The sequence below is a fragment of the Agrilus planipennis genome, unplaced genomic scaffold (assembly GCF_000699045.2).
Source record: "Agrilus planipennis isolate EAB-ADULT unplaced genomic scaffold, Apla_2.0 scaffold30, whole genome shotgun sequence".
Taxonomy (NCBI): Eukaryota; Metazoa; Arthropoda; class Insecta; order Coleoptera; family Buprestidae; genus Agrilus; species Agrilus planipennis.
In genome coordinates this window covers 206,599-226,938 of record NW_020438923.1, presented here as the reverse complement: position 1 = coordinate 226,938, position 20,340 = coordinate 206,599, and the positions used below count along the sequence as shown (strand labels likewise).

The following is a 20,340-nucleotide window of genomic DNA, read 5'->3' as shown; positions in this document are numbered from 1 at the left end:
GCCTGCCCACCATCATTAGTGGCTGGTGGGAATAAACCACAAAAGCTTTTCTTTCATCCCAGGAAAAATGAAATTGCGTAATTGCAGGTGGAGACAAGAAAAAGTATAGATAAATACGCTCCTAGGTACTAGTAATACCCCAATTCGATCTATCAGAGATTGGTAGCGCTTAGCGCTATTTCAATGGTACGTTTATCGAATTACAGGCTACAGTCGTATGTCATTTATTAGTTCACTATTCTCCTCATAGATCCATATCCGTTCATTCTTTCGTGGGATAGGTGATATTTGCCGAGTCGAGTCTATGGGCCGCGCGATTTCTTCTCCCAATGTGCTATTGCACCAATCTGAGAGTCGCATTTACGTTATGATGTGGAGATGTGTGACGGAACTAAAATATACTAAACGTTTTTGGGGTGTAGTGGTGGCTGTTATTAACTTGAGAACTGAATCGAGTATAGAGGTACTTCAGTCAGACTTGTAGAGGGGGTTTAGTCGGTAAGTCCAAGGACTTCTTCCTCGGGAATTCGACACTACCCAGTCGTACGGACGGCTGGGTGTCTTTTGAAGATTTCCCCTCTTCCACGAAAACATAAAAAAAAGACGTGTACAAAATATACGTTCAGTGAGAGACGCGACATCATTATCATAAGGTCGTCAGTCCTAACACTAGCTGGACACGCACCTGCACTCCTTCTTATCCTGAGCTTATCTTCGTATTTCCCTAAAACTGGAACAGCCCACATCCTTAACCATCTGCGAGCAGTAATCTAATCTAAGTCTGCCTCTACTCCTTTTAACTTCTGTTTCTACTACTAATATGTCTCTGACTAGACCTTTATACCTGAAAAGGTGTCCTACCAACCTATCTCGCCTATTTCTTATTGACTTCCATAGAGTACTCTTTCCTTCTTCTGCTTCTTCTTAATTTCTGACCTTCTCTAGCCACGGTTTCCTCATCATTCGCCTGTAACACCACATTTCGAATGCTTCTTATCTTTTCTCTGTCGCCGGGTCCACCGTCCATTTTTGGCAACCGTACAGTGCCGCCCACCAAACATAAACCTTCAACAACCTTTTTCGAATTTCTAAATTAACCTTTCGCGAGCATATTAGAAGATACTTCTTTTCATTGAAGGTGACTCGACCTTCCTCTGTTTTATATCTTTACTACTTCTTCCATCCTGAGCTATCTGACTTCCTAGATACCGAAAATTAACCACTTCTTCTAATTTTTCGTCTCCTACGATTACATTCGTTATTTCCCAACATTTTATTCCCTTGCATACCAGTATTTTCGTAGTACAAAAAATGATGTTCCCGTAACCTTTTTTCTTAATTTATTTTAGGCTTGAGGTTGAATTACACTTCTTCCTCTGCACGCAATCTACTTTCAGCAGAGGTGTACTGTGCACGATGTGAAACACCTGGTTACGTACCTTTGGATTATAATGAGACTTACATTGTAGTTTTTCCGTCCTTTTTCAAAAATGTGGGAAGATTCAGTGCACTTTACAGTAATATGGAGGATTATACAATTGGTGAAGAAGATATAACAGCGTTTGTCAATCACATCAACAATAGCAGTCCAATAACGAATGTAGAAGCGGGAAGAATTAATTTTGTTTCAGATTGGGATTCAGGATCTGGATCTAGGATCATGCCATCGACGGTCATTATTTTTCTCAGCAGCTTTGTGATATTTATTGTAAGAACTTTTAGTAAAAGTAAATCAATATGATAAATCTAACTATATTTTATTTTTTTTATCTTTTACAAAAAAAAACGAGTTAATAATGTGGGCATGAATGAAAATGTTTAATGTAAAACAAAGTGACCCCGTTGGCGTGTATATAATGATTAATTTATTAAACAAATTAGTTATGTCTTCGTATTATTAGAAATAGAGTGGTGTTCGGTGCCGATATCTTTTTAAAATAGAATATTTTGATGTTTTGTGCTTTAGCAAGACGGTAACTTTAGGAAATACCACAATCGGCGTGGTGAAAGCCATCTGTGACTCAGTGCACACAGTGGCATTCAGACTGGAAGGAATAGATAGGGTGATGCGAAAGGGTGACAGTTTGGGGTCTGCAAGCGCTATGGAAGTAATTATGGGAATGATCCCGTAGAAGCCAGAGACAGAAAGACGTGCGCTCATCTGAGATATTGATGGAGCCCGATGACGTAGTCAGTGATGATGATATTGACTTCCTGTCGGCGGTAGGAGTGCGCAAAGGGATTGAGAGAAGGATCTCATTAAAGTGTCAAGACTGGTAAGACCTGTCGGTAAACGGCTCTCACACACTGCTTCAATCCCGATGTTTTTACCGTGGGGTCAGGCGGATGGTTTGATTTGAATATGGCGGCAGGGTCTTCTCTTCCTTGCTGGATGCTAATACTGCTGTAGATCTAAGCACACTAATATTTGGCCCCTCTATAGCTATCCCTACAGTTGTACTGTCTTTGATGATGTTGATCGCGTCTGTATAGATTAAGAAGTAGCGGTGACGGTGTGCATCCTAGTCTGACTCTTTTCCTAATATTTAATTCTTTACGTTACGGGTAAGACCTGTCGGTAAACGACCTAATCACACATTGCTCCATTCCCGATGTTTGTATCGTGATGTCAAATGGATGGTTTGATCTGAGCATGACGGCAGGGTAGGTACTTGATCACCAAACATAGTAGCATTAAAGAATTCTTGTAACCGAGAGGATTGACAAATAGTGAGGCGTGTTTATCTAAAACCCCGTCAAAAGTTAGACCACTTACCAATAGAAATCTGTTGGTTATCGAAGGATTGTCATTCGATTGTTAAATTCGTTGATCCTTTCAACAGGATTAAAAGATGTGCGGAATTTTTAAAGTGGGGCCCAAAAACAGATCAGCTCTAATCATCTAAAATAAATTCAATCCATAATTGTGTATTGTTACGTCATCAGAGTATGTCAATGAATTTTGATACATTTCCGTATTCATCAAACATCGTATACAATGGTGGCGAACTGAGAAGTAAACATGAGGATATTACAATCTATTACATGAAATTCAGCCATCTTTTCATATAAATAATAAAGTGCTTTACATAAGTCGAAAATATACAATGTTAAACTTTGAACTTTCTTACGTTTTGTTCAAAAGATTTTCAAAGTTTGATTAGATTAGGACAGATTTCAGATAAGCAGGTGATACTTTTAACAGACTTTTCCAGACTATTCCAAACTCACCTCCTCTCGTGCATCACAAAAAGAATGCCAATAAAACAAATATATAATTTGCAGGTTCAGTGAATCTTTTGCTTAAAGCGTGTATTATAATTATTTATAAGTATCGCCCTTAGGAAAGCAATTTAAAGATAAACAAAACGATTAGGTAATTAAAAGTCTGAGTGCCTACCTAATACCTATCCACACAATGCTAGAATTTGATGTCAGAGATTATTTTATCATTTAATTGTCTGTATCATTTGAGATATGATACGTTTTATGAACCCGCTGGATTTCAAGATAAATAAAACCTTAAACAATAAGCACTAACTGTTGTTCTGCTCCTATCATAATGAAGCTACTGTTCACTATTTCGTTGTTTTGCGTTATTCTAAATGTGCACAGTCTTCCGGTAGACGTGAAACAAACGGATAGCAGTTTCGAAATTTCAGTTATACATTTAAATGACTTCCATGCAAGGTAAGTCCTACTTAATCTTCCTTTATCGACATAATTATGTTGCCTATACTACCACGCATCGTTTCTGTTAGAAATATTGTCAGTATTGGAGTTATCGTTCCTTGAACGACATCAAGTGATTGAGTAACATCGCAGTGACTTTTCCGGAGCAGTCATAGATGGGAATTGTTACAGAAAAATCACTATTCATCGCTTCTCTATTGATGAACCGTTATTTTATTTACGTCTATTTAAAAAATATTTCACAAAAAGGCTGCCAATGATCCTATTGTTAAATTGATGATAAAGATCTTCTGGGCTTTTCTATCGTGGTCGATTTCTAATCGCAGACGTTTCGCCATCCTTATTAGATGACATCTTCAATGCTTCACGATTTATGATTGGCCGGTGAATGGTTAATGTGAGATCTTGAGATGCATTTATATTAGTCTCGTGGTCACGTTTGACTGGTATTACATTATTGTCATGTTTCGTTCCACTAGGTTGCACCCTTGTTGGTTTGTTTCTTACAAGTGGTTTCCAAGCTCTCTTTATATTTAATCCATCTTCCTTGTTAAATTATCTTGATATTGTGCAATTTCTAAGTCTTCTCTCCTAACTAAATTGTAATAGCCTGACGTGTGTATCTTCGAAAGAGATTCTTCGTCCTTACTTCCAGCAATGTTCTGCTAAAGCGGATTCTTCTGGTTGGTGTAACCGTAAATATCTTTCGTGTTCCTTTTTCCTTGTTGCGATGGTGCGTTTGGTCATGCCCACGTATATCTTGGAACAATCTCCGCAAGGAATCAAGTAGATTCCTGGTCATGTCTGCAATCAGAATTCGACCACACCAGAATATCCCAGAAGCAGAAGAAGTCTTCTCTCCTAGCTAAATTGTAATAGCCTGACGTGCGTATCTTCGAAGGAGATTCTTCGTCTTTCCTTCCAGGAATGTTCTCTAAAGCCCATTTTTCTGGTTGGTGTAACCTCAAATGTCTTTCGTGTTCCTTTTTCCTTGTTGCGATGGTGCGTTTGGCCATGCCTACGTATACCTTGGAACAATCTCCTCAAAGAATCAAGTAGACTCCCGGTCATGCCCGCAATCAGAATTCGACCACAGCAGAATATCCCAGAAGCAGAAGAAGTCTTCTCTCCTAGCTAAATTGTAATAACTTGACGTGCGTATCTTCGAAGGAAATTCTTCGTCCTTCCTTCCAGGAATGTTCTGTTAAAGCGGATTTGTCTGGTTGTTGTAACTGTAAATACCTTTCGTGTCCCTTTTTCCCTGTTGCGATGGTGCGTTTGGTCATGCCTACGTATACCTTGGAACAATTTCCGCAAGGAATCAAGTAAACTCCTGGTCATGTTTGCAATCAGAATTCGACCACAGCAGAACATCCCAGAAGCAGAAGAAGTCTTTTCTCCTAGCTAAATTGTAATAGCCTGTCGTGCGTATCTTCGAAGGAGATTCTTCGTCCTTACTTCCAACAATGTTCTGCTAAAGCGGATTTGTCTGGTTGTTGTAACCGTAAATATCTTTCGTGTTCCTTTTTCCTTGTTGCGATGTGCGTTTAGTCATGCCTACGTATACCTTGGAATAATCTCCGCAAGGAGCCAAGTGAACTCCTGATCATGTCTCCAATCAGAATTCGACGACGGCAGAAAATCCCAGAAGCTCTTCATCATAAATTAGACATCGGCCGTAAATGCCTACGAACTACTACCGACTGTGAATATTGGATTTCATCTTAAATTTATAAAACGATTCCAGACAATCGTACCTACTTCTTATATTTAAAATTCAGATTAGCTTAAGTGTAGATAAATCTCTCAGATAATGATTCAAACGGTTTGAATTAAAATTGTCTTTTCGTGGTCACGCATACGAAAATGTCACTATACGATGCAACTCCTTTTCTCGGGTTATAAAACTAACGTACACATTCCAGGTTTGAAGAAATAACTGAATATTCTACCACTTGCAAAAACACTGATGCCAAATGTATAGGGGGAATAGCTCGGGTGTTTACGGCTGTAACTGAATTGCTGAGAAATAGACCTAACTCAATTTTTATAAATGCTGGTGACAATTTTCAAGGGACGTTGTGGTACAACATTTTCAAGTGGAATGTGACACAAGAATTTTTGAACAAATTTCCTACAGATGTATATGTAAGTTTAGATTTCATAAAAAATGCAAAATAATTTATAAAAATTGGTAATTTACTAAAATACCAGACAGCATCTTCAACAAAGTCCCCTAAAAACGATCAATAATTATCATGTTCTTCTGGAGTATTTTGTACTAATTGCTAATGAGTTGTTTTATAATAATTACATGATTCATTAGAAAAATTACTATTAAAAAGCAAGAAAAGGTATTATGTCGGTCGGAGACTAGATCTAGAACGCACTCAAATCTAAATCCGTGAATGATTTAGTGTCGACTGCGCTGTGGTTGATTCCGACATATTGCGTTGTGATGTTGAAACCGGCAGATGGACGGATAAACAGATAAAGACAAAAAAACGCATATACCGAAACTGTCAAGATTCTTAGTTAGCTGCAGTACCCAAAAACGGCAAAGCTTACTTTCGTAGTTAAAACAATATTAATTTAAAATTTCTAATAAACTGCAATATCTGAGACGCTGATAGAATGTTCCAGATAAGCAATTTTTTGATAACTTTAACAGCAATTACGTAGATACACTAGAAATAGAAGATAGAACCTATTCATTCGAATCGTATTGAAGAGTATTATATAAAGTTCCTTGAAATCAGTTCTTTAAAAAAAAAATACCCACAAGGGATAGATATAGAGGGACAAAGGATTAGTATGCTTAGATTTGCAGATGATATAGCAGTATTAGCATCTAGCAAGGAGGAGTTAGAGATAGCTTTAAATAAAATGGAAGCGGTATTGACGAAACAGTATTGTATGAAAATTAATAAATGTAAAACAAAAATACTGATATGCAAGGAACGAAAAAGTGGGGAAAGAGCGAATATAAAGATAGGAGACGAAAAATTAGAAGAAGTGATCGATTTTAGGTATCTAGGAATCCAGATAAGTCAGGACGGAAAGAGTAGTAGAGATATAAAGCAAAGGATAGAGTAGGATCGAGTCGCCTTCAATAAAAAGAAGTCACTTCTATGCTCGCGAACGACTAATTTAGAAATTCGAAAAAGATTGTTAAAGGTGCATGCTTGGAGCGCGGCGCTTTACGGATGCTAAACATGGACGATGGTGGTAGCGGAAAAAATGGTTAGAAGCGTTCGAAATGTGGTGTTACAGGCAAATGATGAGGATAGCGCGGATAGAGAAGGTTAGAAATGAAAAGGTATTAGAAAGAATAGGAGAACAGAGGACTCTAAGGAAGTCAATAAAAAATAGGCGAGATAGGTTGGTAGGATACCTTCTCGGGCATGAAAGGCTAGTCAGAGACCTATTAGTAGTAGAAACAGGAGTTAAAAGGAGTAGAGGTAGACTTAGATTAGATTACTGTTCGCAAATAGTTAAGGATATGGGTTGTTCTCATTTTGGGGAAATGCGAAGATTAGCTCAAGATAGGAAAGAGTGGAGGTGCGTGTCCAACCAGTCTTATGACTGACAACCTTATGATGATGAAATGGACCTAATATTTCTGCGTTCGTATGTTACAGACTCTTGGCAACCATGAATTCGACAATGCCATTGAGGGTGTGGCACCATTTATCAAAAGCCTGAAAGCGCCGGTAGTTGTAGCAAATATTGATGCTACCGACGAACCAGACATTCTAGGATCATTTAACAAAAGTGTTATAATCGAAAGGAATGGAATAAGAATTGGAATTATAGGAGTTTTGATATCCACTACTCCAGTAAGTTTTATTTGTTGTAGTATTATGTCGAAGTCGAAGGACGATATCAAAATATCTTCTGAAGATTCGCACTACTCAATTATACGTTGCTACTTTTTTTATATGTTTCTTCCGAATTGGAATAACTGACTCAAGTCATTTTAACTTAATTGATTCAAACTCAAATCACCCCAGTTAAGGATAATTCTGTGAATAAGGCGTAATAGTATCATATTTTATTCAATTAACTAAATATGAACAAAACGCATACACCGGCACAGTTAGGGGAGCATAAACAAAAGGTAATTTTAATAAGGTCGGTATCACTCGAAATGAACTGGCCAGCGCATTCACCGGATATGAATCCGATCGAACATGTCTGGGATTATCTAGGCAGAATGGTTCGACAATGAAATCCAGCCCCTAATAATGTCGAAGAAATGCAATTGGCGTTGGTGGAATAGTGGGACAACTCATCTCAAGAAATTATTGATAGCGTAATTCAAAGCGTACGAAATCGTATACAGGCTTTAATTAGAACCCCCGCGGCGGCAATACAAGGTTATTATTAAATTTTTTTTGTGCTTGTCGAAACATTATACAGTTCTAATTTTTAAAGAAAAGTTTGTTCGGCAGTATTTTACCTTTTTTGTGTACATTATTACTAATTCCTGAATGTAGTAGTAAGCAAAATTNTAGAACCCCCGCGGCGGCAATACAAGGTTATTATTAAATTTTTTTTGTGCTTGTCGAAACATTATACAGTTCTAATTTTTAAAGAAAAGTTTGTTCGGCAGTATTTTACCTTTTTTGTGTACATTATTACTAATTCCTGAATGTAGTAGTAAGCAAAATTTAACATCGTATTTATTTTCAAATATTCCGATTTTTTCCTCTTTTATTTTTGAAGCAAAAAAAATACGTCCTTTAAGCCAAATAAAATAACATTTTATACCTGATTTTATGATAGTTTGAACCCTCAGCCTTGAATGTGTATGTATCTTAACGGCAAGATTCTAAGAATTTCATCCCCATTAGAGATTTTTGTCACCAAAGGAGAAAGTTGGAGTACCAGTTTTTACCAGTTAGTAAGTACTTTTTAGTGAGTGACCAACCTGTCTCGCCGAGGCAGTACCAACCAACCGACCAATTCTTACCGCCAATTAATTTCTGCATATATTTTATTAAGTAAATACTGATTATCTTTAATTAGAGACATCACATTCGGAAATTATTGAAGTGACCCAATTACCTATTAAGTTTACACATTTGATAATTTACAAAAAAACAAAGTTCGATTTTCATTTTTTGTAATTTTGGTTTAATTCCTCAAAAAGAAATGAGTAAGTTACACTAGGATATATTTTAGATAATTTGAGCACAACTGATTATTGTATTAATAAAAAGTATATATAGAACATAAATTTATTTAAAAACCCGACCTTTATTGCGTTCCCCTAATTGTACTGGTGTGTGTATTTATAATAGGTACGTACCATTTAAAAGAGAAATTAATGTCTTTATTTTCTTTTGTATAATTTAATTATATCGATTTTTACATACATATACATATATTTTTATTTGTTAAAAAAGAAAATGGCCGAAACAGAGAACCTAGTTTTTCTGCCAGAATCTGCGTCCGTAAATGAAGAGGCCGATCGCCTAGTGGCCGAAGAAAACATTGACACAATTATAGTTGTGTCTCATTGTGGATACGATTTGGACAAACAAATTGCTGCGAATGCATCCAGGAAAATAGGGCTCATTGTTGGTGCGCATTCCCATACGTTCCTCTTCACAGGTTTGTTTTCAATTTTTGAAGTATTTATGCTCTAACAACTAAAAGAAACAATTTATTACCTGTTTCAAGAACATTAGGTTTTTGGCCAGTAATTTCGGTATCAAAACTACCACATTGGATTGCAATTTCTAAAAGGCCCTAAAACTGTTACAACGAATTGGTCAAAATGTATTTGGAAAATATCAAAATAGGGACCATGTAGGGACTAATTTGAAGCCAAGATCAAAAATTAGGAACTAATTGCTATATCTTCTCCAAAAGATTATTCATCATAAGGTCGTTAGGCCTAAGACTAGTAGGACACGCACCTCTACTCCTTCCTATCCTGAGCTAATCTTCACATTTCTCTAAAAGTAGAACATCCCACATCCTTAACCATTTACGAACAGTAATCTAATCAAGGTCTACCTCTACCCTTCCTAACTCTGCTTCTAATATGTCTCTGACTAAACCTTCATGCCTGAGAAGGTGTTCTACTAGCCTATCTTGCCTATTTCTTACTAACTTCCATAGAGTCCTCTTCTCCTCTCCTATTGTTTTTAATTTCTCTTTATTTCTAACCTTCTCTTCTGTAACATCACATTTCAAACTGTTCTAACCTTTACTTTTCTGCCGCGCTCACCGTCCATGTTCCGCACCTGTACAGCGCCGCCCTTCAAATGAAAATTTAGCCACTATAAGGGTATAGGGTTTATTGTTAAACAATGACTTACTTAGTTTACTAAGTTTTTAGTATTTTATCAAAACTGCCAGGCGGATTTCGATGTTTCTCTCTCAACTTAACAGACTTCTTTAGGGTAAGTTTCCTAGTTCAGTTTTACGGAAATTAACTAAGAAGCCTGTCCTAAAGAAGTGTCATCTTAACTTGAGTGGAGAACGTCGGTGGTGTTTTTAAGGGTTAGGTTGTAGTTACCTCAGGGTACCCTCATTCACTTCTCATAACCTAGCCCACAAGAGATCAAATAAAAAAAAAAAGTAAAAAATCAGGTAACATAAACTGTAAGCTTCAAAGCTTCCACCTTGACGTCAAATTACCCTCTAAAAGTCCCTAATTTCGACATTTTCCATATTCATTTTGCCAGTTTACGTAAATGTTTATGTTTATGCAGGCCGGGTGGCGTCAACCCTAACTTTGACTTTCTTTAACTCATTCTAAGGCATCATTGTTACCTTTATCGTATTGCTATGTGTTTTTAATAAAATTTACTGCACAAATAGCGCATGTTTCTTATATCTTATTCTACACAATTTTTGGATACATAGGCGATAATCCACCGGGTCCGGATACTCCAGCTGGTGATTATCCCACGGTAATAGAACATCAAGACGGAAGAAGAATCCTCATCGTCCAGGCGTCAGCCTTCACCAAGTACCTCGGTAACATCACAGTATACTACAATTCCAATGGCGATGTAGTCGATTGGTCTGGTGCTCCGATCTATTTGGACAATTACACGAAAGGCAAAATAAGAACAATTTACTTTGTAAAACAAACGTAAACTATTTTTTTAATTTTTTATTCAGAAGCTACCATTGAGACAGAACTTCAACCATGGAAGGAAGTTGTTGACAGTTATGGGTCTGCAATTGTCGGTGCAACAGAAATAGATTTACCGCAGAGAACTTGCTATGTTGCTGAGTGTCTAATGGCAAATGTCATAGCAGATTCAATGGCACACAGCGTACGTATCAAGTAAATGACCTATTTTATAATTCAAACGAGGGTTTTTTTTAATTTTTTTAAATATCATATATTAATGGCTGAAAAGATTTAGACGAAGCTTGGAGAAGTGATAACCATTAATCTGGATAAGCCCATTTGCTACTGTTACGGAGCGTGGCTCGCTTGGCGAAAGAAATATAAAAACTTATGCATCTTCCGTAGGTGTACTGCTGTACCACATCCCGAGTAGAATTTATTTTTTTATTTGGGGACCCAAATGGGATACCCAAACGGTTCCCTATTGGAAATGTAACGCTTTCCCCATCTGGGACGCGGTAGGGAAAGCTCTAATTGGAAAATTTAGGAAAATTCCAAATGAATTTTTATTTTTAAATGCATTGAAAATTTAATGAATATATATATAAAAATGAAAATAATACATGTATTATAGAGAAAAATATTTTAAGTATAATATGGATAGCATATCATATGATAGTATAATATAATTTCTACTGAATAACTACATTTTCCGCTAGACTATAATCGTTGGTGGGTTTTTTGCTGATATAATCCTTTTATGCCGAAATCCATCCGAATCTCTTACATCATAAAGAGAAGATGCAATAGCATTAACACTTTCTGCAATTGAATTATTAAACGTTGTATCACTTTTACCATTCTCACCAACAACATTTTCATGACTGAATATTATCTAACCTCAAATTTTCTTCTTTTTTCTTTTCTTTTTACCAAATCTTCTATCACGTAAACGTGTAAGATCACGACGTCTTTCTTGCGATGAATTTGTTGGCATAGTACATAAATAAATTGTTGAAAATATCGATATCGATACAAGAAAAAAAAAAAGATATCACCGAACTGTTTTGTAAACTACTAGTAGTTATACTGGTTATGAACGCACGCTACCCCCACTTGATCTTCAAAATGTCTTCCTGGGTTACAATAAAATGAGTCTAAGATATGGTTAGGAAAATCCCAATTGGGTCCCAATGAATACTTTCCAATAAATGGCCAACTGTTACATGAAAGTATAAAAAATAATTATTAATAGGATAGAATAAATAAAATAACTATTTATTATTTATAAATTAAATAATTATTAATTATTCTTCAATAAGATTATAGTTGGGAAGTGCAGTTTGGGCAAAGTTTGGGATTGCCCTAAAATACGCAGAATAAAATTTATTGGGTATAGGTGGGAAATTCCCAACTTGGGCAAAGTTTGGGCTTTCCCTAAAATACGAAGATCAAAATGCATTGGGCATAGGTGGGAAATGCCCAGTTTGGGCAAATCCAACAATCTCCAGTAGGGATCCAATTGAATTTGATGGATCTGCTATGACTCTGAAATCTGAACTCTGAACTGTTCTGTCTTTTTGTATCTGAAAACGATTTCTCCCACTTGTATCACTTCTGATTATGGAATTTTCCCTGGTCACTACCCCCAACGTCACTGGTCACGTACACCAAAAGGTTCGTAGTTAGGCAGCACACAATTTAATTTAGGGAAAAACAAATCACAAGAATACAACGCCGATGCACTGCAAATGTACCGAAGGCGGCATTTAGAATAATTCGAAGAAGTGCGCAGGTATAAAATCTTAACACCTACTATTCCGGAAAAATGCATGGCTCTCCTTAGGGAATATTCTGAACGACTGATACACTTTTTTCGATTAGAGTTCAAATGTCTTTTTTGTTATTTTTTTACCGTGAAGTAACTGTAGACGTGCTTCCATTCATGTGGGATCAACATATGGAAGTACACTACTGATTCTAAAAATTGAATAGAAAGCTATTTCAATTTAATCAACAGTTCAGTTGAATATTGCTAAGTGTTACCAATACGTTTAAGACTATATGAAGACAACCTCATAACTTAAGCGTTTGGTCTAATTTCATAGAGAACACTTCCTCAGTCTTGAAACAACTGATCAGATGAAGACAAAATCAAAAAGCGTCTCCTCTCTTTCACCTCTTTGTCAGGTTTCTGCACCAAATATATAGTAATGGCAGAATGTCGCTCACTTCGTTTCCCATCATGAATGTCCGTGCTACCATCTTAAAAAACTCTATTAGCCATTTTACGTGTCATTCTGTCGTTAATAATGTTTCCTCTATAAACTCTGCCGATGAGACGATGAATATTCGCCGTTATCGTAGATTGAGCATTAAGACAACGAATGATCAACTAATGGAGATTTCACGTGCGACCCCTTACCATTTGATAACGTATCCACACGTCAAACCAACACAGCTGAGCTATGATGGAATGAGGGTCACCTTGGGGTCTCCCCTCCGTCAGATGGATTGGTCCCTGGAAGCCACCGATCCAGTGCCTGAGGATTAAAGAGACGAGTAACCCCCAACTCCGAGCCTATCCAAACCCTTAAGCGTTTAATGCAGGGATTACACAACGAACCGAGCGATCTGCTCTACATCCCCCTAACCAAGCATGCGGGCTGTACCCAAATGCAGGGACTACACAACGAACCGGGCGATCTGCTGCACAGCCCCTTGACCCAGCATGCGGGCTGTACCAACTACCACCTCAAGTCCAACACCAGTTGGCGAGCTGGAATCGAAGCTAGACTCCTGTGGGATCCCGCCTCCTGAGTACCAGTATAGGCTTTCTGGTAGCCATTGGCTACTCCGAAGCACCCCTCACTGGGTAAGGTCCGTTTTGCTGTACTCTTGCTATCACCGGACATCCTTCAGCGTCCTGGCTCGCCCAATCTACTATGCTTTTAACGCCCTAATGGGTCAGGCTGCATATCCGATCCATATATGGTTACATGGTTATCCAACATGTTTATGTCGTAAACCCCGCTAATGAGTCAGGTTACCCTCTACTCTGTGACCTCTACAGATGCGCACCACTAGCTTGGACACTAGCTTCGACCTCAGACATGAGTCAGAGGACCGCTGGCTTTTCGGCGCCTGTCGAGGTTTCCATGCGATTGTCATTGCAGGTGTTGATGACCGCACCGGGAGAGCCTCCCTTTCGACGTGGCAGGCTTTATTACAGGGGGAAAACTGGGCCCCAGCGTTAGCCTACCACGTCTATGCTGGGCTTATACCTCGTTTGAATGCCAGCTTGTCGCGTTCCTTCCCTCTAGGACTTTCACGGCTCTCTATGGCACAGCAGATGGGTGCTTCCGGATCTTAGCCTGTGTCTGTCGGTTACTTTCCACAATCACTTTTGCTTCCAGATCCCTGGGAGTCTTTTACCTTGACCAGAAGGTGCATATGGGTACTGAGCACCTCATCGCGACAAGGTGAGGACCCTGGGGGACAACGAATGATCAGACAAATCCACGTAAAGCGAGTATGCGCGGAATGCCGATTGTAGTCCTACATCAACCAAATTCGAAATCGGTAGATAGAATGCATTCCTCATAATTCTCCTCATTTATGTCATCATTAATAATAATAATAATTTAGTACGCAGACTATTCTTATATGTATAAATACCTAAATACACAGATACATTTACCTATTTATTTTCTGCTTCTTTTAATGCGCTTCATTTCTATTAATTGTTAATGCAAAATGTATTTTATAGTATCAGGGAAGCAACGATTTACAATATCCGCCGATCGCGATAATAAATGCAGGAGGAGTTCGAGCTGGATTAACAGCTGGAAGTAAGTAGTTATTCATGTTCTATTAATGACTTCTGTTTTTGTTTCATGATTTGAAAAAATTAAATAAAGTTCTGTGAGCTAGACTAATTGTAAATAAAACCTTACTATTGAAAACTCCACAAAATTTTGGATAATAGGTGTTTCATATATGATTGTTCGTTAAATCTTAAACCGTGCAAAAAGAATAAGCACTTTTGCTTTACTTTATTTGAATTTTATTTTGTTGCTTATGTTATTAATTCTTCAATAAAATTGAAACGAATTTTAAATTAGTTTAAACAATGCTAAGTAAGTTAAAGTAAAGAATAAAAAGGAAATGTTTTTGATTTAATTTGACAATTTATTTCCTAAACAAGTTCATTAGTTAAATTTTACATCAATTCATTAAAGAAGCATCTTTTTTACAGATATAACCTATGCTGATGCTGTGTAAGTTATTCCATTTGAAAATACAATTCAATTCGGAATTTTACAAGGAAAATATTTACTTCAGGGCTTGGAGCAGACTTCCGATGATTCAATTTTACATTTTTCTTACGGTGAGTTTTCCGCAAATTTAAAAATATAAATACTCAATTATGCATAAACTAACGGGACGATTACCGCAAGGTCGGCTTATGATTCACATTCATGTGTTAGTGGAATTGCTTTTGATTGGACATGATACAGTTTTTCTGTGTAGATTGTACAGTATAATTGCCGAAAATTTATATTTAAAGAATAATCACTTGGAAATAACAAACGTCATCAAACCACAAGGCGTTTTATAAATTTTTATTGAAATATATCTATAGGCGCTACAGTATATAGGTACGTTGTAAATTAGAAGTAATCAGTGAAATCTGACTACAAAATCTAGAAGATGGGAGATGTAAGGCATTGAAAAATCAGAGGTTTATTAAGGTTCCAGTCAAAAATTCATCTAAACCACTAGACGCAGAACGCTATTTCGATCTTATTAGATCTCAACAATGTCCCACAGACAGACTCGATAAATTACTAATGGTTTATCAAAATCAGAACTGATCTATCTTTAGCATTTTAAATTAAGAATCTAGGAAATTCTGACCTTATTTTGTACAAAAGGACTAATATAAGTAATCAGTAAGGAATAGAACTACAGGAAGGATGTGAGATTAACTTCCGTATCTTATCATATACGCTTTTGACGTAGGTAAATCATTTTATATCAGGCTATGAAAGCTTCGGAATTGAGAATAAGCTCGTCTAGCTCACAAAATCTGTTAGATTACATTTACTGAGGAAGGGATGAAGAGTGTTAAGAAAATGTAAATTAAAGAATGGGAAAAACAATATGTTGGTAAAGGTCTAGATGATGGCCCCCACCCCCGAAGAGGGTGGGGTGGACGGGATCGAAAGAGGAGGTCTCCTCCACTGTACCATAAAAGTTTGTGGCGGTCTCACCCCCATAAAAAGTTATGGAGGTTCAAAGTTAATAATATGCCACTTTTTATACATTTCTAGGCATGTAAATATTTATATAGTCATTCTTAAACAACATTCAAAGGTAAAACTAATGAAAAATACATAAAAATATTGAGAAAGTTATATAAAACATTATTTAAATATCTTTATCAGTAGGTTAGGTTAGGTTAGGTTATTGGGTTTTGTTCAAGTGACCACCCTCTTTCGATCCCCCACCTCTACTCGCTTGAAAATAATTATTTTATTGAATTTTATTTGAATTATAGTGTATGAAAATTGTCAAAATAATCAACTATCAACCCCCATAACTTTTTACGGTACATGCAGTGATAGCGAAGACCTCTTCTTTCGCTTTCAACCATCATCTAGACCTTTACCAATGTTTTACATAATATGGTAAATCTAGCTTAGAATTTCATAAAGAACGCCTCTTTCGAATATTGTTTCTAAAATGTTACCTAACCTAACTTTCAGGTCTTCACGTCAACTATTCTTCCGATATGAAAGTTTTATCCGCCGAAGTTTACTGCTCAGGTTGCTCATCACCGTCCTTTGTTCCCCTCAGGGAAGACGAATCGTATTTGGTGATGTTCCCAGATTACTTCAGTAATAGTGGAGTATATACATCATTATACGCCAATATGACCGATCTAACTTCTGGAATGGAGGACTCTGAAGCATTAGTTGGTTATTTAGCCGACAACTATCCCATTAGGTCAGTAGATACTGGTCGATTGACTATATTGACAAATGAAGGAGATGGGGAAAGTGGAGGAGGGGGAGGAGGAAGTGATGGTGGATCAGGAGGGAGTGATGGAGAAGGTGGAGAGTCGGGTAGTAGTCAGCAGAAGTCGTTCATGTTTGTCTTACTTCTTGCCTCAATCAATTACGTTTGTATATATTATATGTAACTCATACTAAAATATCAAAAAATAAATTATATTTCAATAAAGCAAGTTCCAATAATTTCTGCGCTGTCTGTGAACGTATAAGTAACTTTAGCAGAGTGGCATGCATTCTGAAAAATTCTGCTTATCCCTTTTCAGACAGTATTAGTTATTGATATTTGTGGAACAATAATAAAACAAATTGTCAGTTGTAAACATTAATTTGTAGGAATCAATAATATCTGGCACTGATGCTGGGAAACGTTGAATAAAAATGGATACCACCCAGAGGCGGATTAAATGTCGAGAGTGCTCTAGACTGGCATCTCATAGTCGCCCCTTTTTAACCTTGCGCCCTAGGCGTATGCCTACTTTGCCTTATGGATAATCCGCCACTGATACCACCTCAATCTGCATCCAGCTACATGGTGTAGCGGTTTATTAGACCTTTGTTTAGCATTCGATTCCGGGTCCTCCTGTTCTTGTCCAAATATTCTTATGGTTTCTTTGGGCCACTTACGTAAATACTGGGGAAGTAATAATATTTCACGGACAGCGTTTTACTTGTCTTTGGTCTGTATTTCGTCCGTCTCATTCTGCTCACACTAATAAGGTTTCGACCAGGTCGGTTTCCATTAACAAAGCCGGGTTCCGGTCAGCACTCAAAAAAGACCGATATTACTACCATTCTCCAGGCAATGGATAGTTATTGAATTCAGAAAAGCAACTGATACCAAGAAATCAGAACATGACCTGCCATCTGTTAACGAATAGTGAAATTTACTGCATACTTATTCTACAGGATGATGGTATAGTTGAAACAATCAAAATTGGCATAGTCCGTGATAAATTATCTGTGAGAATGGACATATCTTCTTTCTTTCTACTTGGGTATGTAGTCATTTGAGCCGTTTCGAACACACCCTTGTTAAGTTAGGAAAAGCGGAAAAACTACCTGGCTGGAATTATATCTTTAAACAAGGGGTTTCGCTTACCTAAATTACTGAGAATATTAAACATTCTTTAAAGTCCGATTCTAGCAATGTTCTCAAACTCTGCTTGTCTGCAGCTCTTTCTGTTATACGAGGTCGTGAATTTTGTTTTTTCAAAAATTTTTTATTTATTCATGGATATCTATTTTGTCTCCTGCAAATTAATCCCCACCAGATATTATATACTTGTTCCAATCCTCGAAACACTTTAAAAAATCATTTTTTGTGATCTTGTTCAGCTCCTCCTTCGATGCCGTCTTTATCTCTTCAATCGTAGCGTAGTGTCGTCCATTCGTGGGCCTCTTCGGTTTCGGGAACAAGAAAAAGTCACAGGGGGCCATATCCGGAAAAAAGGGTGGCTGCGGCATTATTAGTTTGTTGTTTTGACGTGACAACGTCTTATAATTCGATGGAGCGGGCTGCACGCACGAAAAAACATACAATAATACATTTCCATTTACCTCCTTCTCTATATCCATGCAAAATATCTATCAAACAAATAAAATTAAAATTTTCTTTTGAAAAATGAAACCATTCCATCAGTATTCTCTTATGACGTTGTCACGTTCAACTATCGTCAGTAAACCGACTTTACAGACAACCGATTTTTTTGCCAAAAATTCGCGCACAAGCAACAATGTGTTAGCTGGGGCATTATCATAGTGCAAAAGCCAATTTTTGTTCTTTCACAAATCGGGGCATTTCTGGCGGATTCCTTCGCCCAAATTGCCCATAACTTGCAGGTAATATTGCACATTGACCGTTCTACCTTGTGGCAAGAACTCTTTAGCAGAACATTCGACATAATTTGGCGCTTTTTTCCGTCTTGCCTCGAACAGCAGCTTCCATTGGGATAATTGAACTTTGATTTCCACTCCATAACCATAAACCCGTGATTCGTCACCATTTATGACCCTCTGGAGTAAATTTGGGTCGTCGCGGACAGAGTCCTACAGCTCCTTAGCAATACGATGTATGTTTTTGGTCGAAATTGAGCAATTTTGGTATGAATTTCACGGCGAACCGTCTCATGCCTAAATCATTGCCAAACACCGAACGGCAGGAGCCAATCGATATGTTTAAATCCTCAGTAACTTCTCAAACGGTGTTTCGATGATTAGCCAATACTATTTTCTTCACTTCATCAAAGTTTTCGTTTGTTGTTGACGTGCTCAGGCGTCCGGCATGCTTTTCCTCGTTCACATTTTCTCGACCTCGGAGAACGTTTTGTACCACTGATAAACGTTGCTTCGGTCTAAGGTAGCTTCACCATATGTCACAGTCAACCATAGACATATATTAATATACGTGCCTTAGGCGTATGTCGTTGTAATAATTTCTTGTCTCGAAAAATGAGGGAGATGGCGTCTGGTTTCGGACATGCCTTAGCGGTCTGAATCGTGGTACAATAAAAGAAAGAGATGGAACGAAGTTTCGGACAATATCCATCTCTCTCACGATAGTGCGTGAGCGTGTCATGAAAGAGATAGCACTAGTCCGAAACCATACGCCATCTCCCTCACTTTTCGAGCCAAGTAATTATTACAATTTGATTTGATCTATTTTTTGGAATTGGCAAAGGTCATAGACGAGGCAAAACATGCATGTAAAGTAGTTTTCAAAAATTAACTTTACTTCAACATGGCGAAAAAAATCGAAAATCGAATATGCGTAATCCTCGAAAATTCAAAATTCGCAATACTCTTTGAACAGTCCTCGTACATCAACTGGTGTAATGTTATTCCTTCTTCTTTATTAGTGTCCGCTGCAATTGTTACCTGACATCTCTTTTTTATGTTGACGATATTCCCTACAACGTCTGTCGTGAGTAAAAGTTGACGTTATGTCAGCAACTGCTCTAATCTAGTTAGTAAATTGAAGGAAGAATGTAAATGCGACAGTTTTATTGTGGACTGTGCTAATTTTGAACAACCCAAGTATAATTTTATATGCGTACTTTCCGGGATTCATCTATATTAGTTGTACCCACTCTTACACTAGTATGTATAATTTAGGTTCCTTCAGAAAACAATTTTAGTAAAATGTGTTGTCCCCAAAAATTACATCCAGGATCGGTTTTTGATAAATAGAAGGTGATAACTACACCCTAACCACCTGGACGCTATCACACAAGAAGAAGGTTGTAAGAAACCTTTCGCCCTTCCCGGTATAATCAAGATGGTCCGCCCCGCCCACCAGCATAAGAATGTCCAATGTCCCTATTCTGTGATTTTTCAAAATATACGCCCAAACATTGACGTAAATAATTTACCATTTCCTGTGGTTGTAACTCACTAATTAGGATTCAACAATCATAGTCGAAAGCATTTAATTCTCCTGTTGTTTGTTTTGTCGTTCGTACGTCTGACTAG

General features: G+C 37.4%; 3 protein-coding genes across 3 annotated transcripts in view; all 3 read left to right on the top strand.

The window, feature by feature from the left end:
• Positions 1-1,751, top strand: part of LOC108732359 (apyrase-like) — a 31,117-nt gene extending 29,366 nt beyond the window's left edge. Inside the window, exon 9 of the mRNA XM_018463121.1 lies at positions 1,350-1,751. Within this exon, the coding sequence (XP_018318623.1) occupies positions 1,350-1,741 (392 nt within the window). The 3' untranslated portion in view covers positions 1,742-1,751. The remainder of the gene's footprint in view (positions 1-1,349) is intronic.
• Positions 1,752-3,514: 1,763 nt separating this feature from the next.
• LOC108732365 (apyrase-like) lies at positions 3,515-15,140 on the top strand. Its single transcript, XM_018463130.1, has 8 exons — positions 3,515-3,690; positions 5,619-5,841; positions 7,335-7,532; positions 9,105-9,312; positions 10,576-10,773; positions 10,837-10,994; positions 14,562-14,643; positions 15,051-15,140. Exons 1-8 carry the CDS (start codon positions 3,563-3,565, stop codon positions 15,074-15,076), a joined length of 1,221 nt encoding a protein of 406 aa, XP_018318632.1. The 5' UTR covers positions 3,515-3,562; the 3' UTR covers positions 15,077-15,140.
• Positions 15,081-17,178, top strand: LOC108732367 (collagen alpha-1(XVII) chain-like). The gene is made up of 2 exons (XM_018463131.1): positions 15,081-15,182; positions 16,564-17,178. Exon 2 carries the CDS (start codon positions 16,590-16,592, stop codon positions 16,998-17,000), a length of 411 nt encoding a protein of 136 aa, XP_018318633.1. The 5' UTR covers positions 15,081-15,182; positions 16,564-16,589; the 3' UTR covers positions 17,001-17,178.
• The last annotated feature ends 3,162 nt before the right edge of the window (positions 17,179-20,340 follow it).

What these genes read in the sequence shown, in the direction of transcription:
- LOC108732365 (XM_018463130.1), top strand. Translation starts at nt 3,563, where the DNA reads ATGAAGCTACTGTTCACTATTTCGTTGTTTTGCGTTATTCTAAATGTG. An exon ending in AATTTCCTACAGATGTATAT is followed by an intron (nt 5,842 to 7,334) that starts GTAAGTTTAGAT and finishes CGTATGTTACAG; the next exon opens with ACTCTTGGCAACCATGAATT. An exon ending in CCATACGTTCCTCTTCACAG is followed by an intron (nt 9,313 to 10,575) that starts GTTTGTTTTCAA and finishes TTGGATACATAG; the next exon opens with GCGATAATCCACCGGGTCCG.
- LOC108732367 (XM_018463131.1), top strand. Translation starts at nt 16,590, where the DNA reads ATGAAAGTTTTATCCGCCGAAGTTTACTGCTCAGGTTGCTCATCACCG.